The sequence below is a fragment of the Budorcas taxicolor genome, chromosome X (genome assembly GCF_023091745.1).
Source record: "Budorcas taxicolor isolate Tak-1 chromosome X, Takin1.1, whole genome shotgun sequence".
NCBI classification, from domain to species: Eukaryota; Metazoa; Chordata; class Mammalia; order Artiodactyla; family Bovidae; genus Budorcas; species Budorcas taxicolor.
The window spans coordinates 67,627,437-67,650,441 of NC_068935.1; the positions used below are offsets into that span (position 1 = coordinate 67,627,437).

Below are 23,005 nucleotides of genomic sequence, written 5' to 3' on the forward strand. Positions count from 1 at the left end.
CACCCAGGACTGATCTCCTTTAGAGTGGACTGGTTGGATCTCCCTGCAGTCCAAGGGACTCTCAAGAGTCTTCTCCAACATCATAGCACAAAAGCATCAATTCTTTGGCACTCATCTTTTTTTATAGTCTAACTCTCACATCCATACATTAGCACTGGAAAAATGATAGCCTTGACTAGATGGACCTTTGTTGACAAAGTAATGTCTGTGCTTTTTAATATACTGTCTAGGTTTGTCATAACTTTCCTTCCTTTTGAGTAGTTACTAGTTTATGAGGGAGGTGTAACTCATTTGGTTTAACATATTTTCTCCAGCAACTTAACATAATGAGTTTTAAAATATCCTCAGTTATAGGCAAAATTAGATATACATATATCCAGTTGGCTATCTCTATTTTTTCAAGAGTATATTATATGACTATTTTAGCAGATTTACCCCCTTCATTGAGACTAGCAATCAATTTACTTTGCAAACATTGTATCTTACACCAAGTATTAGTAAAAGGATAAGAAGATATAACTTTTGAAGTATTTTTCTGTAGAAAATTTTAATTCTCAATTCACCATTAAAAAATCAATTATTCAAACCTCATGCCCTCAAGCATTTGAGTTAATTGCTATTATAATTTAATGGGATTTTTAATTTGAGTAAAAGTTTTCCTTACAAGTATTATTTGGAGTTTATATAATTTTTAACTGGTTCTTAGCATATTGATGTATTTTTAAGTCAAAATGGCAAGTCTGATAGCCAGGGACAGTAATCATTTACTTGGAATTTCAATATTACTTTACAGCTTACCTTGACTTTTTAAGCATCACTTCTTATAAATGAGCATAATACAGATTCATTGATCATTGCTGAATATAATTTATCAAAGCCAAAAAATGTTTTATTGAACACCACATTTCTTCACCACTACCACTTAGAAAGGCTGATTTGTCTGTCTCTTGAGAGCCATATGTTTGGGAGGGAAGGAGAGGGCAAGTGGAGAGTTTTGAGTACTCCCCAATCCTTGTATGTCCTAGGAAAAGGTGTGGTTAAGTATAGGCTAACCAGAGTCATTGCTCTCAGAAACACTTTAGTCTCTGGAATCACTCCCCAGAATCCTATGAGAGTGGCATTTATCTCCTTATGTGGCAATGCTGATGTAATATGGTTTTACTAGCTATTCACCTTAGTAGTTTCTACTTAAAAAGGGCCTTGCAGTTATATTAGATGAATAAAGTTAAGGTGCCAATATATAGTACAATGACTGTAGGTAATTATTTGATGATTGTAACTCATTTATTCCACAGAGCAATGAAGTTTTATTATAATAATTTTATTGTCCATAGATTTCCAAACCATATTTCCAGGCCTTAAAAAAGGCCTCAAAGTTTTCTTGAATTTTCAGAGGAACTACACTAGTTTTTGAATTTTGCCATGAAGGAAGGCCTTTTAAAGCTCTTGCTTTAAATAAGGTAACAGCATTTGTCCACATAGGGGATATGCTCTGAATGCAGACCTATCTTGACATCTTGTGTGAATTCTTTGGTGTTGATCAGCATTCCAAATAGTATCAATGCATATCTTACTGAGATTCCATTTGTTGTTTCCACAGATTTCAGGAAACCTTACTGTGCCTTGGATTACAGGGTGTTCTAGAAAAAGAGCAGTAAGTAATCTTTCATTTAAAGCAGCAAGTGGGTTTCCCCCCATCTCATTAGTAGGAATGCCATTGAGAAAATTGTCATGATATTTGAAAAGTTGGCAATACTGAGCCTCAATAAGCTAATTAATCCTAATCTCAAAGGATATATTTTGAGATAATAATATTTACATAAACTAAAAAGGTAACCTTAAATAAAAGACAGTAATTAGCACATTGTATAAACTTTGAGCAGTTTTTTTCAGTTTAAAAAAATTAAAGATATTTCATAAAATATCATAATTTTTATACATCTAATAAGACCAGTTAATTTTATCATAGAATTGAATCATGATTGATATAAACATCTCAATCAAAGTTAAATAAATTACATTACTGTATATTTGTGTATTTCAGTATTTAGAAGTGGTGAGTAACTAATATTTTAACAACATTGTTCTCTGGCTTTCTGCTACAACTGTTATGATTCTTATTATATTAATCTAACATAATTTCATTAAAATTGTGTTTTCCTAAAGAATCTCATTCAGTTGATCTGTGTAGCACCTATAAGTCTAACATGCAGAAGATTTTGATGTAACTTTACCTTAGAAGGGAAACTATTAAAGGATTTCAACAGTAAAAAACAAAAACAAAAATGTGAGTAGACTTTTAGAAAAATATCTCAAGTTATTGCATGGTAAATAGCTTTGAAACAATTGAAAAGAACTGAGAGTGCAGAAATAGTTGTTATATTTATAGGGAACTGATTTTATAAAAAATGTTAAGACAATTCATTGTGGAAGGGAAAGATGTCTGTTTAATGAGTGGTACTTGGACAGTTGGACATGAACACACACAAAAATACTTCAAAATAGATTAGAGACCTAAATGCAAGAGTTATACCAATAATATTTTATGGAAAAAAATAAGAGAAAATATTTGAGACTGAGAGTTAGGTAAAGATTTCTTAGATACTAAGTCAACAGTGCAATCCATAAAATTGAAAAATGAATAAATTGGGTCTCAACAAAATTCAAAACCTTAATTAACACTTTGAAATATACCATGAAGAAAATGAAAAGATGAGTAACAACCTAGAAGGAAATATTTGCAAATCACTTATCCATTAATGGACTTTTTTAAAATATAAATTTATTTATTTTATTGGAGGTTAATCACTTTACAATATTGTATTGGTTTTGCCATACATCAACATGAATCCGCCACAGGTATACAAGTGTTCCCCATCCTGAACCCCTCTCCCTCCTCCCTCCTCATACCATCCCTCTGGGTCGTCTCAGTGCACCAGCCCCAAGCATCCAGTATCATGCATTGAACCTGGACTGGCGATTTGTTTCATATATGATATTATACATGTTTCAATGCCATTCTCCCAAATCATCCCACCCTCTCCCTCTCATTAATGGACTTCTATCCAGCATATACAAAACACTTTCAAGGACAAATGATCTGATTACAAATGAGCAAAACTGATGCATGAACATTCAGTAAATATGTGAACAGCTGCTCAAAATTATACATCACTCAGGAAATGCATATTAAAATAAAAATGAGGTATTTCACACTCTCTAGAATGAGAATTATTGGCAAAGATACGGAAATAAAGGAACAATCATACATTGATTGTGGGACTGTAAAATAGTACAGTCACTTTGGAAAACATTTTGGTAGTTTTTTTTAAAGCTAAACATACACCTGCCCTAGTATCCAACTATTCTGATAAGTCTTTGCCCAAGAGGAGTAATAGCACTTATCCTTACAAAAACTTTTACATGAATGTTTATAGCCGCTGTAGTTATAGTAGCCTAAAAGTAGAAACAAGCTAAATGTTCATTAACAGGTGAATGGATAAAAAATTTTTGTGCATATAGGGGAATAGTAATCAATAATTAAAAAGTGAACTATTGATGCACACATCACATTGATTGAATCTAAAAATAATCAGCTTGAGTGAAAGAAACCAGATTAAAAAAAAGAATACTGTATGCTTCCATCTATATAAAATTATTGAAAATGCAAACTAATGACAGAAAGCAGGTCAGTGGTTGCATGGTCATGTAGGCGGACAAAAGGTGGGGCAAATTGATTGAAAGAGAGCATTAGGAAATATTTAAGCATATGATGGGTATGTTCACCCAAGATTGTTTCTTGACATATACACAAATGAGAACATCAAATTGTACAATTTAAATATGTGTAATTTAGTTTTCATTAGTTATGCCTCAGTAAAGCTTTTAAAAGGCTAACAATTCAGTTATTAGAAAACTTGGGTATTTGAATCTACTTTTTCAACTGTAAACCTTGTGAAAATTATGCATAGGTCAAATTTGTATGATGAAAATTTAGCATTCAAACTGATATATGCTACAAGTATAAAATAGATGATTTCAAAGATTTTCTAAAAAGAATATATAAATGTCTAAAATTTTATGCTAATTGCATGTTTAAATGATAAAATTTTGAATATACTGAGGAAAGGTATGTTATTAAAATTAATTTTAACAGGAGTTTTTCACTCTTTTAATGGAAGCCTATGTATTTTTCTCATATTCTATTTCTATTGTACTCCAGAAGTCTACAATGTGCCAGACATTGTGCTTGATCTTAGGGATACAATGATGAAAAAAGCCAGATATTTTCACTGCTCTTATGGAACTGATGATCTAGATTTAATAGGAAGAGAGGTATCCATGAAATAATTACATAAATATAAAATGCCACTGTGACAAACACCCATGTTAATCACTTTCTAGCTTTTCCTGGAAGCACACTTTATCCACACAATGAAATATAACCATCAGCTGAAAATTCTTTGGCTTACTTCCAAGGAAAATTTACCACTGTCAGTGTCCCTCGATCAAACTATAAGAATAAATCAGTACTGAAATAAGCTGTGTTTATTACTTGTTGTGGCAAAGGACAGATAACATAGAGAACCATGATATATCTCAGTAAGAGGATGCTAGAAATGGAGGATTTGGTCTTTGGCTGGGTAATTTAGGGGAGGTTATAATGAAGTGAGCATTTGCTCAAATTGGATGTTTTGAGAGTGCTAAGTCTCTTCAGTTGTATCTGATTCTTTGTGACCCTATGGACTATTACCTGCCAGCTTCCTCTCCTCATGGGGTTTTCCAGGAAAGAACATTGGAGTGGGTTGCATTTTCTTCTCCAGGTGATCTTCTGAACCCAGGGATCGAGCCTGTGTCTCTTACATCTCCTGCAATGGCAAGCAAGTTCTTTACCACTATTGCCACCTGGAAAGTCCCAGGAGGGGCAATTCAGTGATAGGGAATGTAGAATGTGGCATTGCAGCCTTGGTTTTGTCTGTTGAGACAAAATTATGAAGTAGCCTTGTTTTATTTCCTGTTATCATGGTCTCTGTTGACTATGATGGCTACTCCATTTCTTCTAATGGATTCTTGTCCACAGTAGTAAATATAATGGTCATCTGAGTTAAATTCACCCATTCCAGTCCATTTTAGTTCGCTGATTCCTAAAATGTTAACGTTCACTCTTGCCATCTCCTATTTGACCACATCCAATTTGCCTTGATTCATGGACCTAACATTCCAGGCTCCTATGCATTATTGCTCTTTAGAAGATCAAACTTTACTTTTATCACCAGTCACATCCACAATTGGGTGTTGTTTTTGCTTTGGCTCTGTCACTTCAAAAAGGACAGAAATCGTATGGATCTAACAGAAGCAGAATATATTAACAAGAGGTGGCAAGAATACACAGAAGACGTATACAAGAAAGATCTTCATGACCCAGATAACCACGATGGATTTATCACTCACTTAGAGCCAGAAATATTGGAATGAGAAGTCAAGTGGGCCTTAGGAAACATCACCACAAATAAAGCTAGTGGGGGTGATAAAATTCCAGTTGAGCTATTTCAAATCCTAAGAGATAATGCTGTAAAAGTGCTGTACTCAATATGCCAGCAAATTTGGAAAACTCAGCAGTGGCCACATGACTGGAAAAGGTCAGTTTCCATTGCAATCCCAAGGAAAGACAATGCCAAACAATGCTCAAACTACCACACAATTGCACTCATCTCACACACTAGTAAAGCAATGCTCAAAATTCTCCAAGGGAGGCTTCAACAGTACATGAACTGTGAACTTCCAGATTTCAAGCTGAATTTACAAAAGGCAGAGGAACCAGCGATCAAATTGCTAACTTCCGTTGGATCTTGAAAAAGGACAAGAGTTCCAGAAAAACATCAACTTCTGCTTTATTGACCATGCCAAAGCCTTTGACTGTGTGGATCACCACAAACTGGAAAGTTATGAAAGAGATGGGAATACCAGACCACCTGACCTGCCTCTTGAGAAATCTGTATTTAGGTCAGGAAGCAACAGCTACCACTGGACATGGAACAACAGACTGGTTCCAAATAGGAAAAGGAGTATGTCAAGGCTGTATATTGTCACCCTGCTTATTTAACTTATATGCAGAGTACATCATGAGAAACGCTGGGATGGATGGAGCACAAGTTGGAATCAAAATTACCGGGAAAAATATCAATAACGTCAGATACTCAGATGACACCACCTTTATGGCAGAAAGTGAAGACGAACTAAAGAGCCTCTTGCTGAAAGTGAAAGAGGAGAGTGAAAAAGTTGGCTTCAAACTCAACATTCAGAAAACTAAGATCATGGCATCCGGTCCCATCGCTTCATGGCAAATAGATGGGGAAACAATGGAACCACTGGCAGACTTTATCTTTTTGGCCTCCAAAATCACTGCAGATGGTGACTGCAGCCATGAAATTAAGACACTTTTTCCTTGGAAGAACAGTTATGACCAACTAGACAGCATATTAAAAAGCAGAGACATTACTTTGCCAACAAAGGCCTGTCTAGTCAAAGCTATGGTTTTTCTAGTAGTCATGTATGGATGTGAGTGTTGGATTATAAAGAAAGCTGATGGCCGAAAAATTGATGCTTTTGAACTGTGGTGTTGGAGAAGATTTTTGAGAGTCCCTTGGACTGCAAGGAGATCCAACCAGTCCATCCTAAAGGAAATCAGTCCTGAATATTCATTGGAAGGACTGATGCTGAAGCTGAAGCTCCTAATGTGAAGAACTGACTCATTTGAAAAGACTCTGATGCCGAGAAAGAAGGCAGGAGGAGAAGGGGGCGATAGAGGATGAGATGTTTGGATGGCATCACTGACTCAATGGACATGAGTAAACTCCAGGAGTTGGTGATGGAAAGGGAGGCCTGGTGTGCTGCAGTCCATGGGGTAACAAAGATTCAGACACAACTGAGCAACTGAACTGACCGTGGTCTCTGAGTAATCTTGTTTTAGATTGTAGTCTGTGAAATTAAACAGTGTGTTCAACAAGAGAACAAAATGGCCCAATCCTGAGTGTCGAGCTAGCATATAATGTTGTAGTCTAGCTGAACATCAGTTCAATTTTGAATGACATGGTTTTTTCTATCTTACTACTATACATCTTGACATTATGCACACTGTGCTTTATGTTCTATTCATATTACAGTTACTGTCCATGTACACCTTCTTGAAAAGTCATCTTAGTGAACCTGATTCTTAAATGGAGGATTTGTATCAATAAGTGTCCAAGAAGGTAAACAGAAAGCTTACCAAAAGAATTGAATTTTATAAACTGTTTAAACAGGTTTTAGATGACTTAAAAAAGCAAAAATGAAACTTTGATGAAACAAGAGTGTTAGTTAATTCAGGAAGTAGCTATCACCCCTTTGGCTAGGAAAATAAAGAGTAGTTTCTATTTTCAGAAACTATAAAATTACAGAAAAGGTTTGCTGATATGGGACTGATTTCTGAGTTTGGTACACTGCCAGCTAGTGCTGGTACCTTTTGTGTTACAATGAGGATTGATTCTGATAGTGCACAAAAAGAGGAACCAACTGCTACTATTACTAACAGCCAATGCCAGGATGGAAAGTTGTTCTTTGGGTGATACTGATAGGAATAGAAAGCAAAACAGAAAGGACTATCTTCCTACTTCAGTCGTCTAGTCTCCTTGTACTGTTCTCTATTGGCAGAATCTCATTCAAAGACATTTTGTTGTTGTCAGTCGCTGTCATGTCCAACTCTTTGTGACCCCATGACTGCAGTACATGAGGCTTCCTTGTCCTTCACTATCTCCTGAAGATTGCTGAAATTCATATCCATTGAATCAGTCAATTTCATCTGTTCAAAGACATTTAGTAAAGCAGAAATGTGGTTTGCAGAGTTTCATCAAAAACATTGTATAGAAGAGTGTATTTGGAACTGAGAAAATGTAGCTTAATTACCAATACAAAAGAAACGAGGAATTTTTGTTTGCTTTAGTTTTTTGTAAAACCAAACTGTATGAGTATATGTTGCTATGTGTGGAATGAAAGTTGGTCTATATAAATTATGCAGTTGTTAGTGACTTTTTGAAATTTCAATACTGTCTCTTTGACTTTTGAAAACTACAAATTGTGCTGATTGTTCTTATTATAACAAACTATGCATATTAATACTACTCATATTAGGTTGTGGCTCTTAAATAGTAGAATTAATACTAGCGTATATATAATATAGGGTTTTCTTGCTTGCTTAGATGGGACATAATCTGCCTGCAATGCAGGAGACCCAGATTCAATCCCTGGGTTGGGAAGAGTTCCCTGGAGGAGGAAATAGCAACCTACTCCAGTATTCTTGCCTGGAGAATTCCATAGACAGAGTAGCCTGGTGGGCTATAGTCCAAGTGATCACAAAGAGCCAGACTCGACTGAGTGACTAACACACACATGAACCGTATTTTATAGTTTTAAGCAGGGGTCTCCATCCCCTGGGCCACTGATCACTGGTTCATGGCCTCTTAGAAACCAGACTACACAGCAGGAGGTGAGCAGCAGACAAAACTGAAACCATTCCCCCTCATTCCCAAACTGTGGAAAAGTTGTCTTCTATGACACAGGTTCCTGGTGCCTAAAAGTTTGGGGATTGTTGGTTTAAAGGCATTTTACTTTGATTATCTCATTCTAATCCTCCCCAAAATGCACAGAGGCAGATAGGACAGACATTTCTATTTAGACTTCATAGACGAAAATAAATTCAGGATGGTTAAGTTACTTGCAGAGAAGGCAATGGCACCCCACTCCAGTACTCTTGCCTGGAAAATCCCATGGATGGAGGAGCCTGGTGGGCTGCAGTCCATGGGTTCGCTAAGAGTTGGACACGACTGAGCGACTTCACTCTCACTTTTCACTTTCATACATTGGAGAAGGCAATGGCAACCCACTCCAGTGTTCTTGCCTGGAGGATCCCAGGGACGGTGGAGCCTGGTGGGCTGCCGTCTATGGGGTCACACAGAGTTGGACACGACTGAAGTGACTTAGCAGCAGCAGCAGCAAGTTACTTGACTGCTGTCTCTGTGGTGCAATCTGTTAGCGTGTTCAGCTGTTAAATGAAAGGTTGGTGGTTCGAGCCCACCCGGGGGCTCTTTTCAAGTTATAAATATATCTAGCAGAAGTTTGAATTTGGATTAGAACTCAAGTCTTTTTTGACTTATAGTCCCACTATCTTTAGTATTTTGCCTCACAGTAGCGTCAGGAAAGGGGAAAACCTACTGTTTATTTTAAGCAAAAACCCTCAGCTTTTTGTTTCTTGTTTTGTTTTTGAGTAAGAACATCTTTTTAGATTTCTTTCTTTGGAGTCTCAACATGCCTGGAACAAAACAAAGTCTGAGCTAAAAGGAAAGTGGAAGGATGAATGTGGTTAATTATCTGTTTCAGTCAATATTGGAAATATATGGAAATATAAACTTTTAAGTAAGTCATTGCAAATGGGTTCTAATGACAACTCTATTCTCTTCAGACCCTGCAATGAAGGGCAAACCAGGAGAAAGCAATCAGTAATATGAAGACTCATCCAGTCAATATGTGTTTCTCAGCCTTCTCTGATCATAAGAATCATTGGAGCTCATATGTTGGGGGTGATAGCTTGTTAAAAACAAATGTCTGGATACTACTCAGTATATTCTGAGTTAGAAGCTCTATAGGAAGACCTGGAAGTAGTATTAATAAATAGCCCAGTTATTCTTATGATGAGCCAAGGTTGTTAAACACTGTCCTGATTCTAGTGGTTGGGTTACACTGATCAGATTCCATTGTCTAGCAATAATTGAACCATATTATGAAAATTAATTCCATGAAACTTATTTTTAAATTTTATACATGAAATTTATTTTTTAAAACATCATAAAATTATGATATTAATTAGAATTCAGGACTAGAGGGGTTTTTTACTTCTTCCATATTACATTCTTATATATACGCTTGCTTCTACAAAGCAAATACTGATTTTCTAGAACACATGGACTATAAGGATATCCCATTTACTTTATCATACATTAAGCACACAGTAGCATCAGAATTGGAGAAGGAAGTGGCAACCCACTCCAGTGTTCTTGCCTGGAGAATCCCAGGGATGGGGGAGCCTGATGGGTTGCCATCTATGGAGTCCCACAGAGTCAGACATGACTGAAGCAACTTAGCAGCAGCAGCAGCAGCATCAGAATAATAATATTATTATAAATAATGATGTTGATAACTATCAATGCTAATATAATTAGTGAAAAAGTTATTTTTTCACATGCCCTTCTCATTTCCCCTATATTTTCTATATATTTGTTTTTAATTGATTAATAATTGCTTTACATTATTTGTTGATTTCTGTAATAATAAATCAATGTAAATTAACCATAAGTGAATCTCCCTTCCATGTCCCGCCCTTTCCCACCCCTCTAGGTTATTACAAAGCCCCAGTTTGAGTTTCCTGAGTCCTACAGCAAATTTCCATTGGCTATCTATTTACATATATTAGTTTTTATGCTTCCATGCTACTCTCCCCATTCATCTCACCATCTCCCTCTTCTCACACACCCTTGTCCATAGTCTGTTCTGTATGTCCGTGTCTCCATTGCTGCTCTGTGAATAGGTTCCTCAGTATCATCCTTCTAGATTCCATATATGATATTTGTTTTCCCCTCTTTGACTTTCTTTGCTCTCTATAATAGGCTCTGGGTTCATCCTCCTCATTCGAACTGACTCAAATGTATTCCTTTTTATGACTGAGTAATATTCCATTGCAAATATGTACCACAACTTCTTTATCCATTCATCTGTTGATGGACATTTAGGTTGCTTCCATGTTCTAGATATTGTAAATAGTGCTGCAGTAAACATTGGGGTACATGTGTTTTTTTCAGTTTTTGTTTCTTCAGGGTATATGCCTAGAAGTGGTATTCCTGGGTCATATGGTTGAGAAACCTACATGCAGGTCAGGAAGCAACAGTTAGAACTAGACATGGAACAACAGACTGGTTCCAAATAGGAAAAGGAGTACGTCAAGGATCTATATTGTCACCCTCCTTATTTAACTTATACGCAGAGTACATCATGAGAAACGCTGGGCTGGAAGAAGCACAAGCTGGAATCAAGATTGCCAGGAGAAATATGAATAACCTCATATATGCAGATGACACCACCCTTATGGCAGAAAGTGAAGAAGAACTAAAGAGCCTCTTGATGAAAGTGAAAGTGGAGACTGAAGAAGTTGGCTTAAAGCTCAACATTCAGAAAACCAAGATCATGGCACCTGGTCCCATCACTTCATGGGAAATAGATGGGGAAACAGTGGAAACAGTGTCAGACTTTATTTTCCTGGACTTCAAAATCACTGCAGATGGTGACTGCAGCCATGAAATTAAAAGACGCGTACTTCTTGGAAGGAAAGTTATGACCAAACTAGATAGCATATTGAAAAGCAGAGACATACTTTGCCAATAAAGGTCCGTCTAGTCAAGGCTATGGTTTTCCCAGTGATCATTTATGGATGTGAGAGTTGGACTGTGAAGAAAGCTGAGCGCTGAAGAATTGATGCTTTTGAACTGTGGTGTTGGAGAAGACTCTTGAGAGTCCCTTGGATTGCAAGGAGATCCGACCAGTCCATTCTGAAGGAGATCAGCCCTGGGATTTCTTTGGAAGGAATGATTCTAAAGCTGAAACTCCAATACTTTGGCCACCTCATGTGAAGAGTTGACTCATTGGAAAAGACTGTGATGCTGGGAGGGATTGGGGGCAGGAGGAGAAGGGAACGACAGAGGATGGCTGGATGGCATCACCGACTCAATGGACATGATTTTGAGTGAACTCCGGGAGTTGGTGATGGGCAGGGAGGCCTGGCGTGCTGCAATTCATGGGGTTGCAAAGAGTCGGACACGACTGAGCAACTGAACTGAACTGAACTGATAGTAGTTTTAGTCCTAGTTTTTAATGGAATCTCCATACTGTCTTCCATAGTGGGTGTATCAACTTACATCCCACCAGCGGTGCAAGAGGCTTCTCATTTCTGCACACACTCTCCAGCACTTGTTGATTGTGGATTTTTAAAATAATGGGCATTCTGACCAGCATGAGATGATATCTCATTGTAATTTTCATTTTCATTTCTCTAATAATGAGAGATGTTGAGCATCTCTTCATGTGTGTATTAGCCATCTGCTTGTCTTCTCTGGAGAAATGTCTGTTTGGGTCTTTTGCCCATTTTTTTTATTGTGTTGTTTGTTTTTCTGGTATTAAGTTGTTTGAACTGCTTGTATATCTTGGAAATAATTCTTTGTCAGTTGATCAATTTGCTATTATTTTCTCCCATTCTGAGAGTTGTCTTTTTACCTTGTTTATAGTTTCATTTGCTGTGCAAAGACTTTTACGTTTAATTAGATCTCACTTATTGTTTTTGTTTGTTTTTATTTCCATTATTCTAGGAGATGGGTCATAATGGATCTTGCTATGATTTATGCCATATAGTGTTCTGCCTACCTTTTTTTCTAAGAGTTTTATAGTTTCTGGTATTATATCTAGGTCTTTAATCCATTTTTACTTTATCTTTGTGTATGGTATTAAGAAGTGTTCTAATATCATTCTTTTACAGATAGTAGTCCAGTTCTTCCAGCACCACTTACTGAAAAGGCTATCTTTTTCCCATTGTATTCTTGCCTCCTTTGTAAAATACAAGGTACCCATAGATGTGTGGGGTTATCTTTGGCTTTCTATCTTGTTGCATTGGTCTATACTTCTGTCTTTGTGTCAGTACCATACTTTCTTGATGACAGTAGCTTTGTAGTTTTGTCTGAAATCAGGTAAGTTGATTCCTCCAGCTCCATTCTCCGTTCTCAAGATTGCTTTGATAATTTGGGGTCTTTCATGTCTCCATGTGGATTGTGAAAATTTTTTGTTCTAGTTCTATGAAAAAAATGCCATTGGAAATTTTATAGGGATTGCATTGAACCTGTAAGTTGTATTTGGTAGTACACGTATTTTCACAATTTTGATTCTTTCAACCCAAAAACATGGAATTTCCCTGCCACTGTTTATGTCATCTTTGATTTCTTTCATCAGTGTCTTATAGTTTTCTGTATAGAGCTCTTTTGCCTCCTTATTTAGGTTTATTCCTAGATATTTTATTCTTTTTGCTGCAGTGGTAAATGGAATGGATTACTTAAATTATCTTTCTGATTTTTCATTGTTATTATTTTCATTAGGAATACAAATGATTTCTGTTGATTGATATCTTTATCCTGTGACTTTACTAAATTCATTGATTAGTTCTAGTAATTTTCTGATAGTATCTTTAGGATTTTCTATGTACAGTATTATGTCATCTGCAAATAGTGAGAGTTTTACTTCTTCCTTTCCAATCGGGATTCCTTTTATGTCTTTCTCTTTGATTGTCATAGCTAAGCCTTCCAAAATTATGTTGAATGATAGTGGTGAGAGTGGACACTCTTGTCTTATTCCAGGGAATGCTTTCAGTTTATCACCACTGAGAATATGTTTCCTCTGGGTTTGTTGTATATGTTCTTTATTATGTTAAGGTAAGTTCCTTCTGTGCCTTTTTTTTTTCTTTGAAGAGTTTTTATGATAAATGTGTGCTGAATTTTGTTGCAACCTTTCTCTACATCTATTGAAATTATACGGCTTTTATTTTTAAATTTGTCAACATGGTGTATCACATTAATTGATTGAAGAATCCATGCATCCCTGGGATAAAGCTGACTTAATCATGTTGTACGATCTTTTTAATGTGTTGTTGAATTCTGTTTCCTAGAATTTTGTTGAGAATTTTTGCATCTATGCTCATCAATGATATTGGCCTGCGAAAGTGAAGCCGCTCAGTCGTGTCCGACTTTTTGAGACCCCATGGACTGTAGCCTATCAGGTTCCTCTGTCCGTGGGATTTTCCAGGCAAGAGTGCTGGAATGTGTTGCCATTTCCTTCTCCAGAGGATCTTCCTGACCCAGGAATCAAACCTCTGTCTCCTGTGTTGCAGGCAGACACTTTACCATCTGAGCCACCAGGGAAGCCTTAAATTTAATTTGGTTGTGCTGGGTCATGGCAGACTGCAGGAACTAGTTCCATGATTGGGGATCAAACCTGGGCCCCTGCACTGGGAGGACAGAGTCTTAAACACTGGACCATCAGGAGAGTCCAAACAGAGATGCCCTATCAGTGACTTGAACCCTGGACCCTCAGATTAAAAGTTTGATGCTCTATCGACTGAGATATCCGGGCTCACATTGGCCTTAATTTTCTTTTTTGTGATATCTTTGTTCTATTTTGGTATCAGGGTTATTTTGTCCTTGTAGAACTAGTTTGGAAGTATTCTTTCCTCTGAAATTTTAGAAAGTTTCAGAAGGGTAGGCGTTCAGTTCAGTTCAGTCGCTCAGTCGTGTCCGACTTGTTGCGACCCCATGAACCACAGCACACCAGGCCTCCCTGACCGTTATCAACTCCGGGAGTGCACCTAAACTCATGTCCATTGAATCGATGATGCCATCCAGCCATCTCATCCTCTGTCGTCCCCTTCTCATCCTACCCTCAATCCTTCCAAGCATTAGGGTCTTTTCTAATAAGTCAACTCTTCGCATGAGGTGGCCAAAGTATTGGAGTTTCAACTTCAACATCAGTCCTACCAATGAACACCCAGGACTGATCTCCTTTAGGGTGGACTGGTTGGATCTCCTTGCAGTCCAAGGAACTCTCAAGAGTCTTCTCCAACACCACAGTTCAAAAGCATCAATTCTTCAGCACTCAGCTTTCTTCACAGTCCAACTCTCACATCCATACATGACCACTGGAAAAACCGTAACTTTGACTAGATGGACCTTTGTTGGCAAAGTAATGTCTCTGCTTTTCAATATGCTATCTAGGTTGGTCATAACTTTTCTTCCAAGGAGTAAGTGTCTTTTAATTTCATGGCTGCAATCACCATATGCAGTGATTTTGTAGTCCAAAAAATTAAAGTCTGACCTGTCTTCTCTAAATGTTTGATAGAATTCACCTGTAAAGCCGTTTGGTCCTGGGCTTTTGCTTTTTCAGATATATATTTTTTAAAATCACAATTTCAATTTCAGTACTTGTAATTGACTTGTTCATAATTTCTATTTCTTCTTGATTCAGTCTGGAAGGTTCAACTTTTCTAAGAATCTAAATTTCCTCTAAGTTGTCCATTTTATGAACATATAGTTGCTTGCACTAGTCTGTTATGAGTGTTAAAGCCCCTTACTATTATTTCGTTAGTGTCACTTACCCCTTTTTGTGTTTGTTAATGTTTGTCTTATATATTGAGGTGCTCCTATGTTGGGTACATAGATATTTACAGTTGTTATGTCTTTTCTTGTATTTATACTCTGATCATTACATAGTGCCCTTCTTTATCTCTTATACTGCATTTTAAAGTTTATTTTGTCTAAAATGAATGGCCACTCTAGATTTCTTTTGATTTCCACTTGCATGAAATATATTATTTCATCCTTTTATTTTCAGTCTACATGTGTCTCTAGTTCTGAAATGGGTCTCTTGTAGACAGCATATATATGGGTCTTGTTTTTGTATCCATTCAGCCAGTCTGTGTCCTTTGGTTGGAGGGTTTCCCATTTACATTTAAAGTAATTATTGAAATATATGTTCCCATTGGCATTTTCTTAATTGTTTTGGCTTTGTTTTTGTAGGTCTTTCCTTTCACTTGTGTTTACTCTCTATATAAGTTCCTTTAATATTTGTTGTAAGCTGGTTTAGTAGTGCTAAATTCTCTTAAGTTTTGCGTGTCTGTAAAGCTTTTGATTTCTCCATCAATATGAATGAGGTCCTTACTGGGTAGAGTAATCTTGGTTGTAGCTTTTTTTCTTTCAGTACTTTAAATATATCCTGCCATTCCCTTCTGGCCTGCAGAGTTTCTGCTGAAAGATCAGCTGTTAATCTTATCGGTTTTCCCTCCTACGTTACTTGTTGCTTTTCCCTTGCTTCTTTTAATATTCTTTCTTTTCCTTTACTTCTGTTAACTTGATTAGTATACGTGTCTTGACGTGTTTCTCCTTGGGTTTTCCCTGTACTGGCCTCTCTGCCCTTCTTGGACTTGATTGGTTATTTCTGTTCCCATGTTAGGCAAGTTTTCAACTATAATCTCTTCAAAAAATTTCTCAGTGCTTTTCTTTTTCTCTTCTTCTTCTGGGACTCCTATAACTTGAATATTGGTGTGTTTAATATTGTCCCAGAGGTCTCTGGGTCTATACTTAGTTCTTTTTGTTCTTTTCTTTTATTCTGCTCTTGAGCAGTTATTTCAACCATTCTCTCTTCCAGCTCACTTATCTGTTCTTCTGCCTCAGTTATTCTGTTAGTTCCTTCTAGAGTATTTTTAATATTTGTAATTTTGTTATTCATCTCTATATGTTTATTATTTGTTTTCCCTATGTCTTTGTTGATTGTATTAATTGTGTTAATTGCTTCTTCCATTGTGTCCATTCTATTTTTGAGGCTCTGGAACATCATTAGTCTGAATGCTTTTTTAGGTAGTTTACCTATTCCCTCTTTGTTTATGTGGTCTTGTGAGTTTCTACCTTGTTTCTTCATTTGTGCTGTATTTCTCTGTCTTTTCATTTTTTCCCCCTAACTTATTCTGTTTGAGGTCTCCTTTACCCAGGCTTCAGGGTTGTATTGCTTTTTCCTTTTGGTTTTTACCCTCAGTGGGAAAGGCTGGTTCAGTGGTTTGTGTTGACTTCTTATTAAGGGTGCCTTGTACCTGTGGTCTAGTGGGAGGAGGTGAGGTTTTTTTTTTTTTCCTCTGATGAGTAGGGCTGTGTGAGGTGGTATATTTTGCAGTGTCTGTGGAATCCTGTCTGCTGATGATCGTTTTTGTGTTTTGGTATTACTTATTGTTTTGGTGAGGTGCACTGCACTGGATGCTGTTGGCAGCTGGGTGGTACCAGGCTTTGTGTACAGGTGTAGGCCAACATCCTTTGGATCTTAGAAAAAGCAAGAGAATTCCAGAAAAACATTCACTTCTGCTTCATTGACTATGCTAAAGCCTTTAACTGTGTGGATCAAAACAAACTATGGAAAATTCTTAAAAAGATGGAAATACCAGACCACTTTATATGTAGTCACCCTGCTTATTTAACTTCACACACCTCAAATTCTCAGACCTTTCAAATTCTTACTCAAATCAAAACAATTACTCATGAAACTTGAAAGATAATGGTAGTTAAACATAAAAAATATTTACATAGTACCCCTTGCTTTCTCCTTTTCACCTATTTTAAATAACTTCATAACTTGTTTCTTTAAATAGATAATATAATAGACTATAATTTATTTTAATGTAATTCCCATGTCCATACATGCATTCAATTATTCATTTAGCAAATATTTTAATTTGAAGGTCTCACTATGTTCCAGGCATTGATGGAACATTTGGCATATATTAGGAACCACACAGTAAAAGATCCTTTCCTTTGTGGAGCTCACTTTGTAGTCAAGAGATATATATAATAAAGAAATAAAATAAGCAAATAAATTATATGTCAGAAGATTTTAAGTACTATGGAGAAAAAAATAGCAACAGTTTAGGGATGAAATGGGCAGCCTGTAGTAGTAAATAGGCCTAACTGCAGTGAAAGAATATTTACTAGTGTGTATGTTGATACTTGACTGTTCCACTACTCAAAAGGTTTTTTGCTTTTTCAATCTCAGGAACACTACTGTGGAATTTATCTAGAGTTATGAAATCTAGGGGTTTAAAATATATAGTACATTACATATATATGAATTATTTGTCCATTGTTTAATAATTATATCTCAGACTTTGATTTGAAATTCATAGTTGTGTTCATTTCTCTTGTGATTTTGAAATAAAAATTTCCTCAGTTTGGATTCTGTAACTCTGTTTAACATTTATATAGTTTCTTTCATACCCGTCTTCTGTTGCTGCAGCCACTGTGCCTCCTCATTGCCTGTGGAATCTAATAAAGCTTATTCTAGCATTAGAGCTCACTATTTTCTGGTTCCACTCTGACTGTTTAAGTGTATTTTTCAGTTGAGGTTCTTGCCTCCTTTTGCCACTTGAGCAAATCTATTATATTCTCTGGTATCCTCACCTCCACTTTCACTATTTCCACTTCCTCTCACCTTTCCCAATAAAATCTTACTCGTGCCTCAAACCTCAACTCACAGTCCTCCCCAGTGACCACCTACATAGCTCTCTTTCATCTAAAATTTCATAATACTTACTTTTTGCATAACACATTTCAGTCTTTAATTTCATTTAGCCTTCAATTTATGTGTGTTTATCCAATCTTCTCAGCAAGCCTCTCTTTCATCACCTATAATACTTAATAAAATTCTGAGCTTTTACTTGCAAGTATATTAAAATGAATTGATAATGTATTATATTACAATATTTTCCATCTGAGGACCTTAGATCTGCTGTTTTGACTTAAAATTGATCAGTCAAATACTGGACAATAATCAATTTGATGAGTTTTCAGAAACTCTGCTGATTGTTTCTAAATTTGTTGAGTCAGACCAACCTAGATAGCATATTGAAAAGCAGAGACATTACTTTGCCAACAAAGGTCCACCTAGTCAAGGCTATGGTTTTTCCTGTGATCATGTATGGATGTGAGAATTGGACTGTGAAGAAATCTGAGCACCGAAGAATTGATGCTTTTGAACTGTGGTGTTGGAGAGGACTCTTGAGAGTCCCTTGGACTGCAAGGAGATCCAACCAGTCCTTTGTGAAGATCAACCCTGGGATTTCTTTGGAGGGAATGATGCTGAAGCTGAAACTCCAGTACTTTGGCCACCTCATGCAAAGAGTTGACTCATTGGAAAAGACTCTGATGCTGGGAGGGATTGGGGGCAAGAGGAGAAGGGGACAACAGAGGATGAGATGGCTGGATGGCATCACTGACTCGATGGATGTGAGTCTGAGTGAACTCCGGGAGTTGGTGATGGACAAGGAGGCCTGGCGTGCTGCAATTCATGGGGTCGCAAAGAGTTGGACACGACTGACTGACTGAACTGAACTGAACTGAACTGAACCACTGCTTAAATATACTACAGATGTGACACACTTGTCCTATTTGGAAAATAACAGAAACTGTAGGTAATATGAGATATGTATATGTTAATAATGCAAAGGTGTGTAATACCAGAAAAACAAACAACCCAATCAAAAAGTGGGAGGAAGACCAAAACAGACATTTCTCAAAAAAAAAAAAAAAAAAAGCCAAAACAAAAAACCCACAGTACAGAGGGCCAGCAAATACACGGAAAGATGCTCAACATCCCTTATTATTAAAGAAATGCAAATCAAAATTACTATGAGGTAACACCTCACACTGGTCAGAATGACCACTACAAAAAATAAATGCTAGAGAGGGTGTGAAGAAAAGGGAACTCTCTTGCACTATTGTGAATGTAAACTGCTACAACTACTAGGGAGAACAATATGGAAATTCCTTACAAAACTAGAAATAAAGATAACATATGACCCAACAATCCCACCACTGGGCATATACCTTGAGAAAATCATAATTGAAAAAGACACACACACCCCAATGTTCATAGCGGTGCTATTTACTATAGCCAGGACATGGAAGCAACCTAGATGTCCATCAATAGATGAACGGATAAAGAAGATGTGGTACATATATGCAATGGAAAATTACTCAGCCACAAAAATGAACACATTTGAGTCAGTAGTAGTGAGGTGGATGAATCTAAAACCTTTTACACAGAGTGAAGTAAGTCAAAGAGAGAATAACAAATTTTGTATATTAAGGCATATATATGGAATCTAGAGAAATAGTATTGTTAATTCAATTTATAGGGCAGGCAGAGAACAGACTTTGGACACAGCAGGAGGAAGGAGAGGGAGGGGCAAATTGAGAGTATATCACTGAAATATATATATTGCCACGTGAGTCTGAGTGAACTCCGGGAGATGGTGATGGACAGGGAGACCTGGCGTGCTGTGATTCATGGGGTCGCAAAGAGTTAGACACAGCTGAGCGACTGAACTGAACTGAACTGAACTGAACTGATGTGTAAAATGGATAGCTAGTGGGAAGTTGCTGTATAGCACAGGGTGCTCAACTCAGTGCTCTGAGACAACCTGGAAGGTTGAGATGGGATGGGGGTTGGGAGGAGGCTCAGGAGGGAAGGGACTTATGTATACTTGTGGCTGATTCATGGTGTTTTATGGCAGAAGCCAACACAATATTGTAAATCAACTACCTTCCAACGTTAAAAAAAATAAAAATAAAATAAAAAAGTAAAAATAAATTTAAGAAATATTTCAAACACACACACACAAAATATATGTATCTCCTTTGAGCAACAAGGATGGACCTAGAGATTGTCATACTGAGTGAAGCAAGTCAGAGAGAGAAATAGAAATACCATATGAGATCCTTTAAATGCAAAATCTAAACATAAACGATACAAATGAACTTACTTACAAAACAGAAACAAATTCACAGACTTATAAAATAAATGCAGGGAGCAGGAGTGTGGGGAAGGGATAGTTAGGGAGTTTGGGATGGACATGTGCACTTTACTATATTTAAAATGAATAAGCTCGTACTGTATAGCACCAGGAACTTGGCTCAATGTTATGTGGCAGCCTGGATGGGAGGGGAGTTTGGAGGAGAACGAATACATCTGTAACTTCAGGTACACAGATGACACCACCCTTATGGCAGAAAGTTAAGAGGAACTAAAGAGCCTCTTGATGAAAGTGAAAGAGGAGAGTGAAAAAGTTGGCTTAAAACTCAGCATTCAGCAAACTAGTACAATCACTATGGAGAACAGTGTGGAGATTCCTTAAAAAATTGGAAATAAAACTGCCATATGACCCACCAATCCCACTGCTGGGCATACACACTCTGGAAACCAGAATTGAAAGAGAGATTTGTACCCCCAATGTTCATCGCAGCACTATTTATAATAGCCAATACATGGAAGCAACCTAGAGGTCCATTGGCAGATGAATGGATAAGAAAGCTGTGGTACATATACACAATGGAATATTACTCAGCCATTAAAAAGAATGCATTTGAATCAGTTCTAACAAGGTGGATGAAACTGGAGCCTATTATACAGAGTGAAGTAAGTCAGAAAGAAAAACACCAATATAGTATACTAACACATATATATGGAATTTAGAAAGATAGTAATGATGACCCTATATGCAACAGCAAAAGAGACTCAGATGTATAGAACAGTCTTATGGACTCTGTGAGAGAAGGCAAGGGCGGAATGATTTTAGAGACTAGCATTTAAACACGTATATTTTCATATGTGAAACAGATTGCCAGTCCAGGTTCAATGCATGAATCAGGGTGCTCAGGGCTGGTGCACTGTGATGACCTTGAGGGGATGGGATGGGGAGGGAGGTGGGACGAGGGTTCAGGATGGGGAACAGATGTATACCCATGGCTGATTCATGTCAATGTATGGCAAAAACTACTACAATATTATAATGTAATGAGCCTCCAATTAAAATAAAAATTTAAAAAAATTCAGCATTCAAAACTAAGATCGTGGCATCCAGTCCCATCACTCCATGTTTGCAAATTGATGGAGAACCACTGGAAACAGTGACAAAGTTTATTATCTTGCTCTCCAAAAATCACTGCAGATGGTTACTGCAGCCATAAAATTAGACACTTGCTCCTTGAGAGAAAAGCTATGACCAACCTAGACAGCATATTAAAAAGCAGAGACATTACTTTGCTCACAAGGGTCCATCTAGTGAAAGCCATGGTTTTTCCAGTAGTCATGTATGGATGTGAGAGTTGGACTATGAAGAATGCTGAGTGCCAAATAATTTATGCTTTTGAATTGTGGTGTTGGAGAAGACTCTTGGAAGTTCCTTGGACTGCAAGGAGATCAAAGCAGTCAATCCTAAAGGAAATCAGTCCTGAACATTCACTGGAAGGACTGATGCTGTAGTTGAAGCTCCAATACTTCGGCCACCTGATGCAAAGAACTGACTCACTGAAAAAGACCTGACACTGGGAAAGATTGAAGGCAGGAGAATGGGATGACAGAGGATGAGATGGTTGGATGGCATCACCGACTTGATGGACATAAGCTTGAGCAAACTCCGGGAGTTGGTGACAGACAGGGAAGCCTGGCGTGCTGAGTCCATGGAGTTGTAAAGAGTCAGACACAACTGAGCCACTGAACTGAACTGAACTGAATACATGTCTGTATGGCCGAGTCCCTTCTCTGTTCACCTGAAACTATCGCAACATTGTTAATCGGCTATACTGCAATATAAAATAAAAATTTTTAAAAACCAAAATTAAAATTTCTCTGCTCCCAAAATCCTGCTGTAAAAATCCATACTATTGTCACAGTTTACTACAGATCTGTTAATCAATTACTCATAGGATTTTATCCACCATGGAATGTGTATTCTCCAGTTGGTCTATACAATGCCATGTAATTACCATCAATGCTCTAAATCTAAAAAGGTATAAAATGAAACCATCTACTTTTAAAAATAGGTAAATAAAAATATTTTTATAATTCAGATACATTTTATGGTCTAAGAAGCTAACTAGATTAATCCATTCTTTTTGTTCAGGAACTAGATGATTAGAACAGTTACATGTCATTTAAGATAGACGTTCTTTGTAAAGGGCTAACCAAAAAATAAGAATTAGGAATTTTTAAAAATGAGATTTCCAGTTCAGTTTTTTGTTTTTTTTCAGAAACACTCTAAAAATCCACAGTGTCTTTTCCTTTTTGTCTTTCCTCTATCCTAAATCAATGTACTATCTTTTATTTTTCTGGTTTAGTATTAGGTGTGTAAGTATTAGTATTGCGCTTTTCTTGTGGCTCAGCTGGTAAAGAATCTGCCTTCAATGCAGGAAACCTGGGTTTGATCTCTGGGTTGAGAAGATCATCTAGAGAAGGGAAAGGCTACCCACTCCAGTATTCTGGCCTGGATAATTCCATGGACTGTATAGTCCATGGG

The 23,005-nt window shown here is 37.0% G+C and overlaps 1 protein-coding gene across 1 annotated transcript in view; it reads left to right on the plus strand.

Annotated features, from left to right (window-relative positions):
• HDX (highly divergent homeobox) overlaps nt 1–23,005 on the plus strand; it is a 218,134-nt gene that overhangs the window by 72,346 nt on the left and 122,783 nt on the right. The window contains exon 3 of the mRNA XM_052663693.1: nt 1,601–1,654. Within this exon, the coding sequence (XP_052519653.1) occupies nt 1,601–1,654 (54 nt within the window). The remainder of the gene's footprint in view (nt 1–1,600; nt 1,655–23,005) is intronic.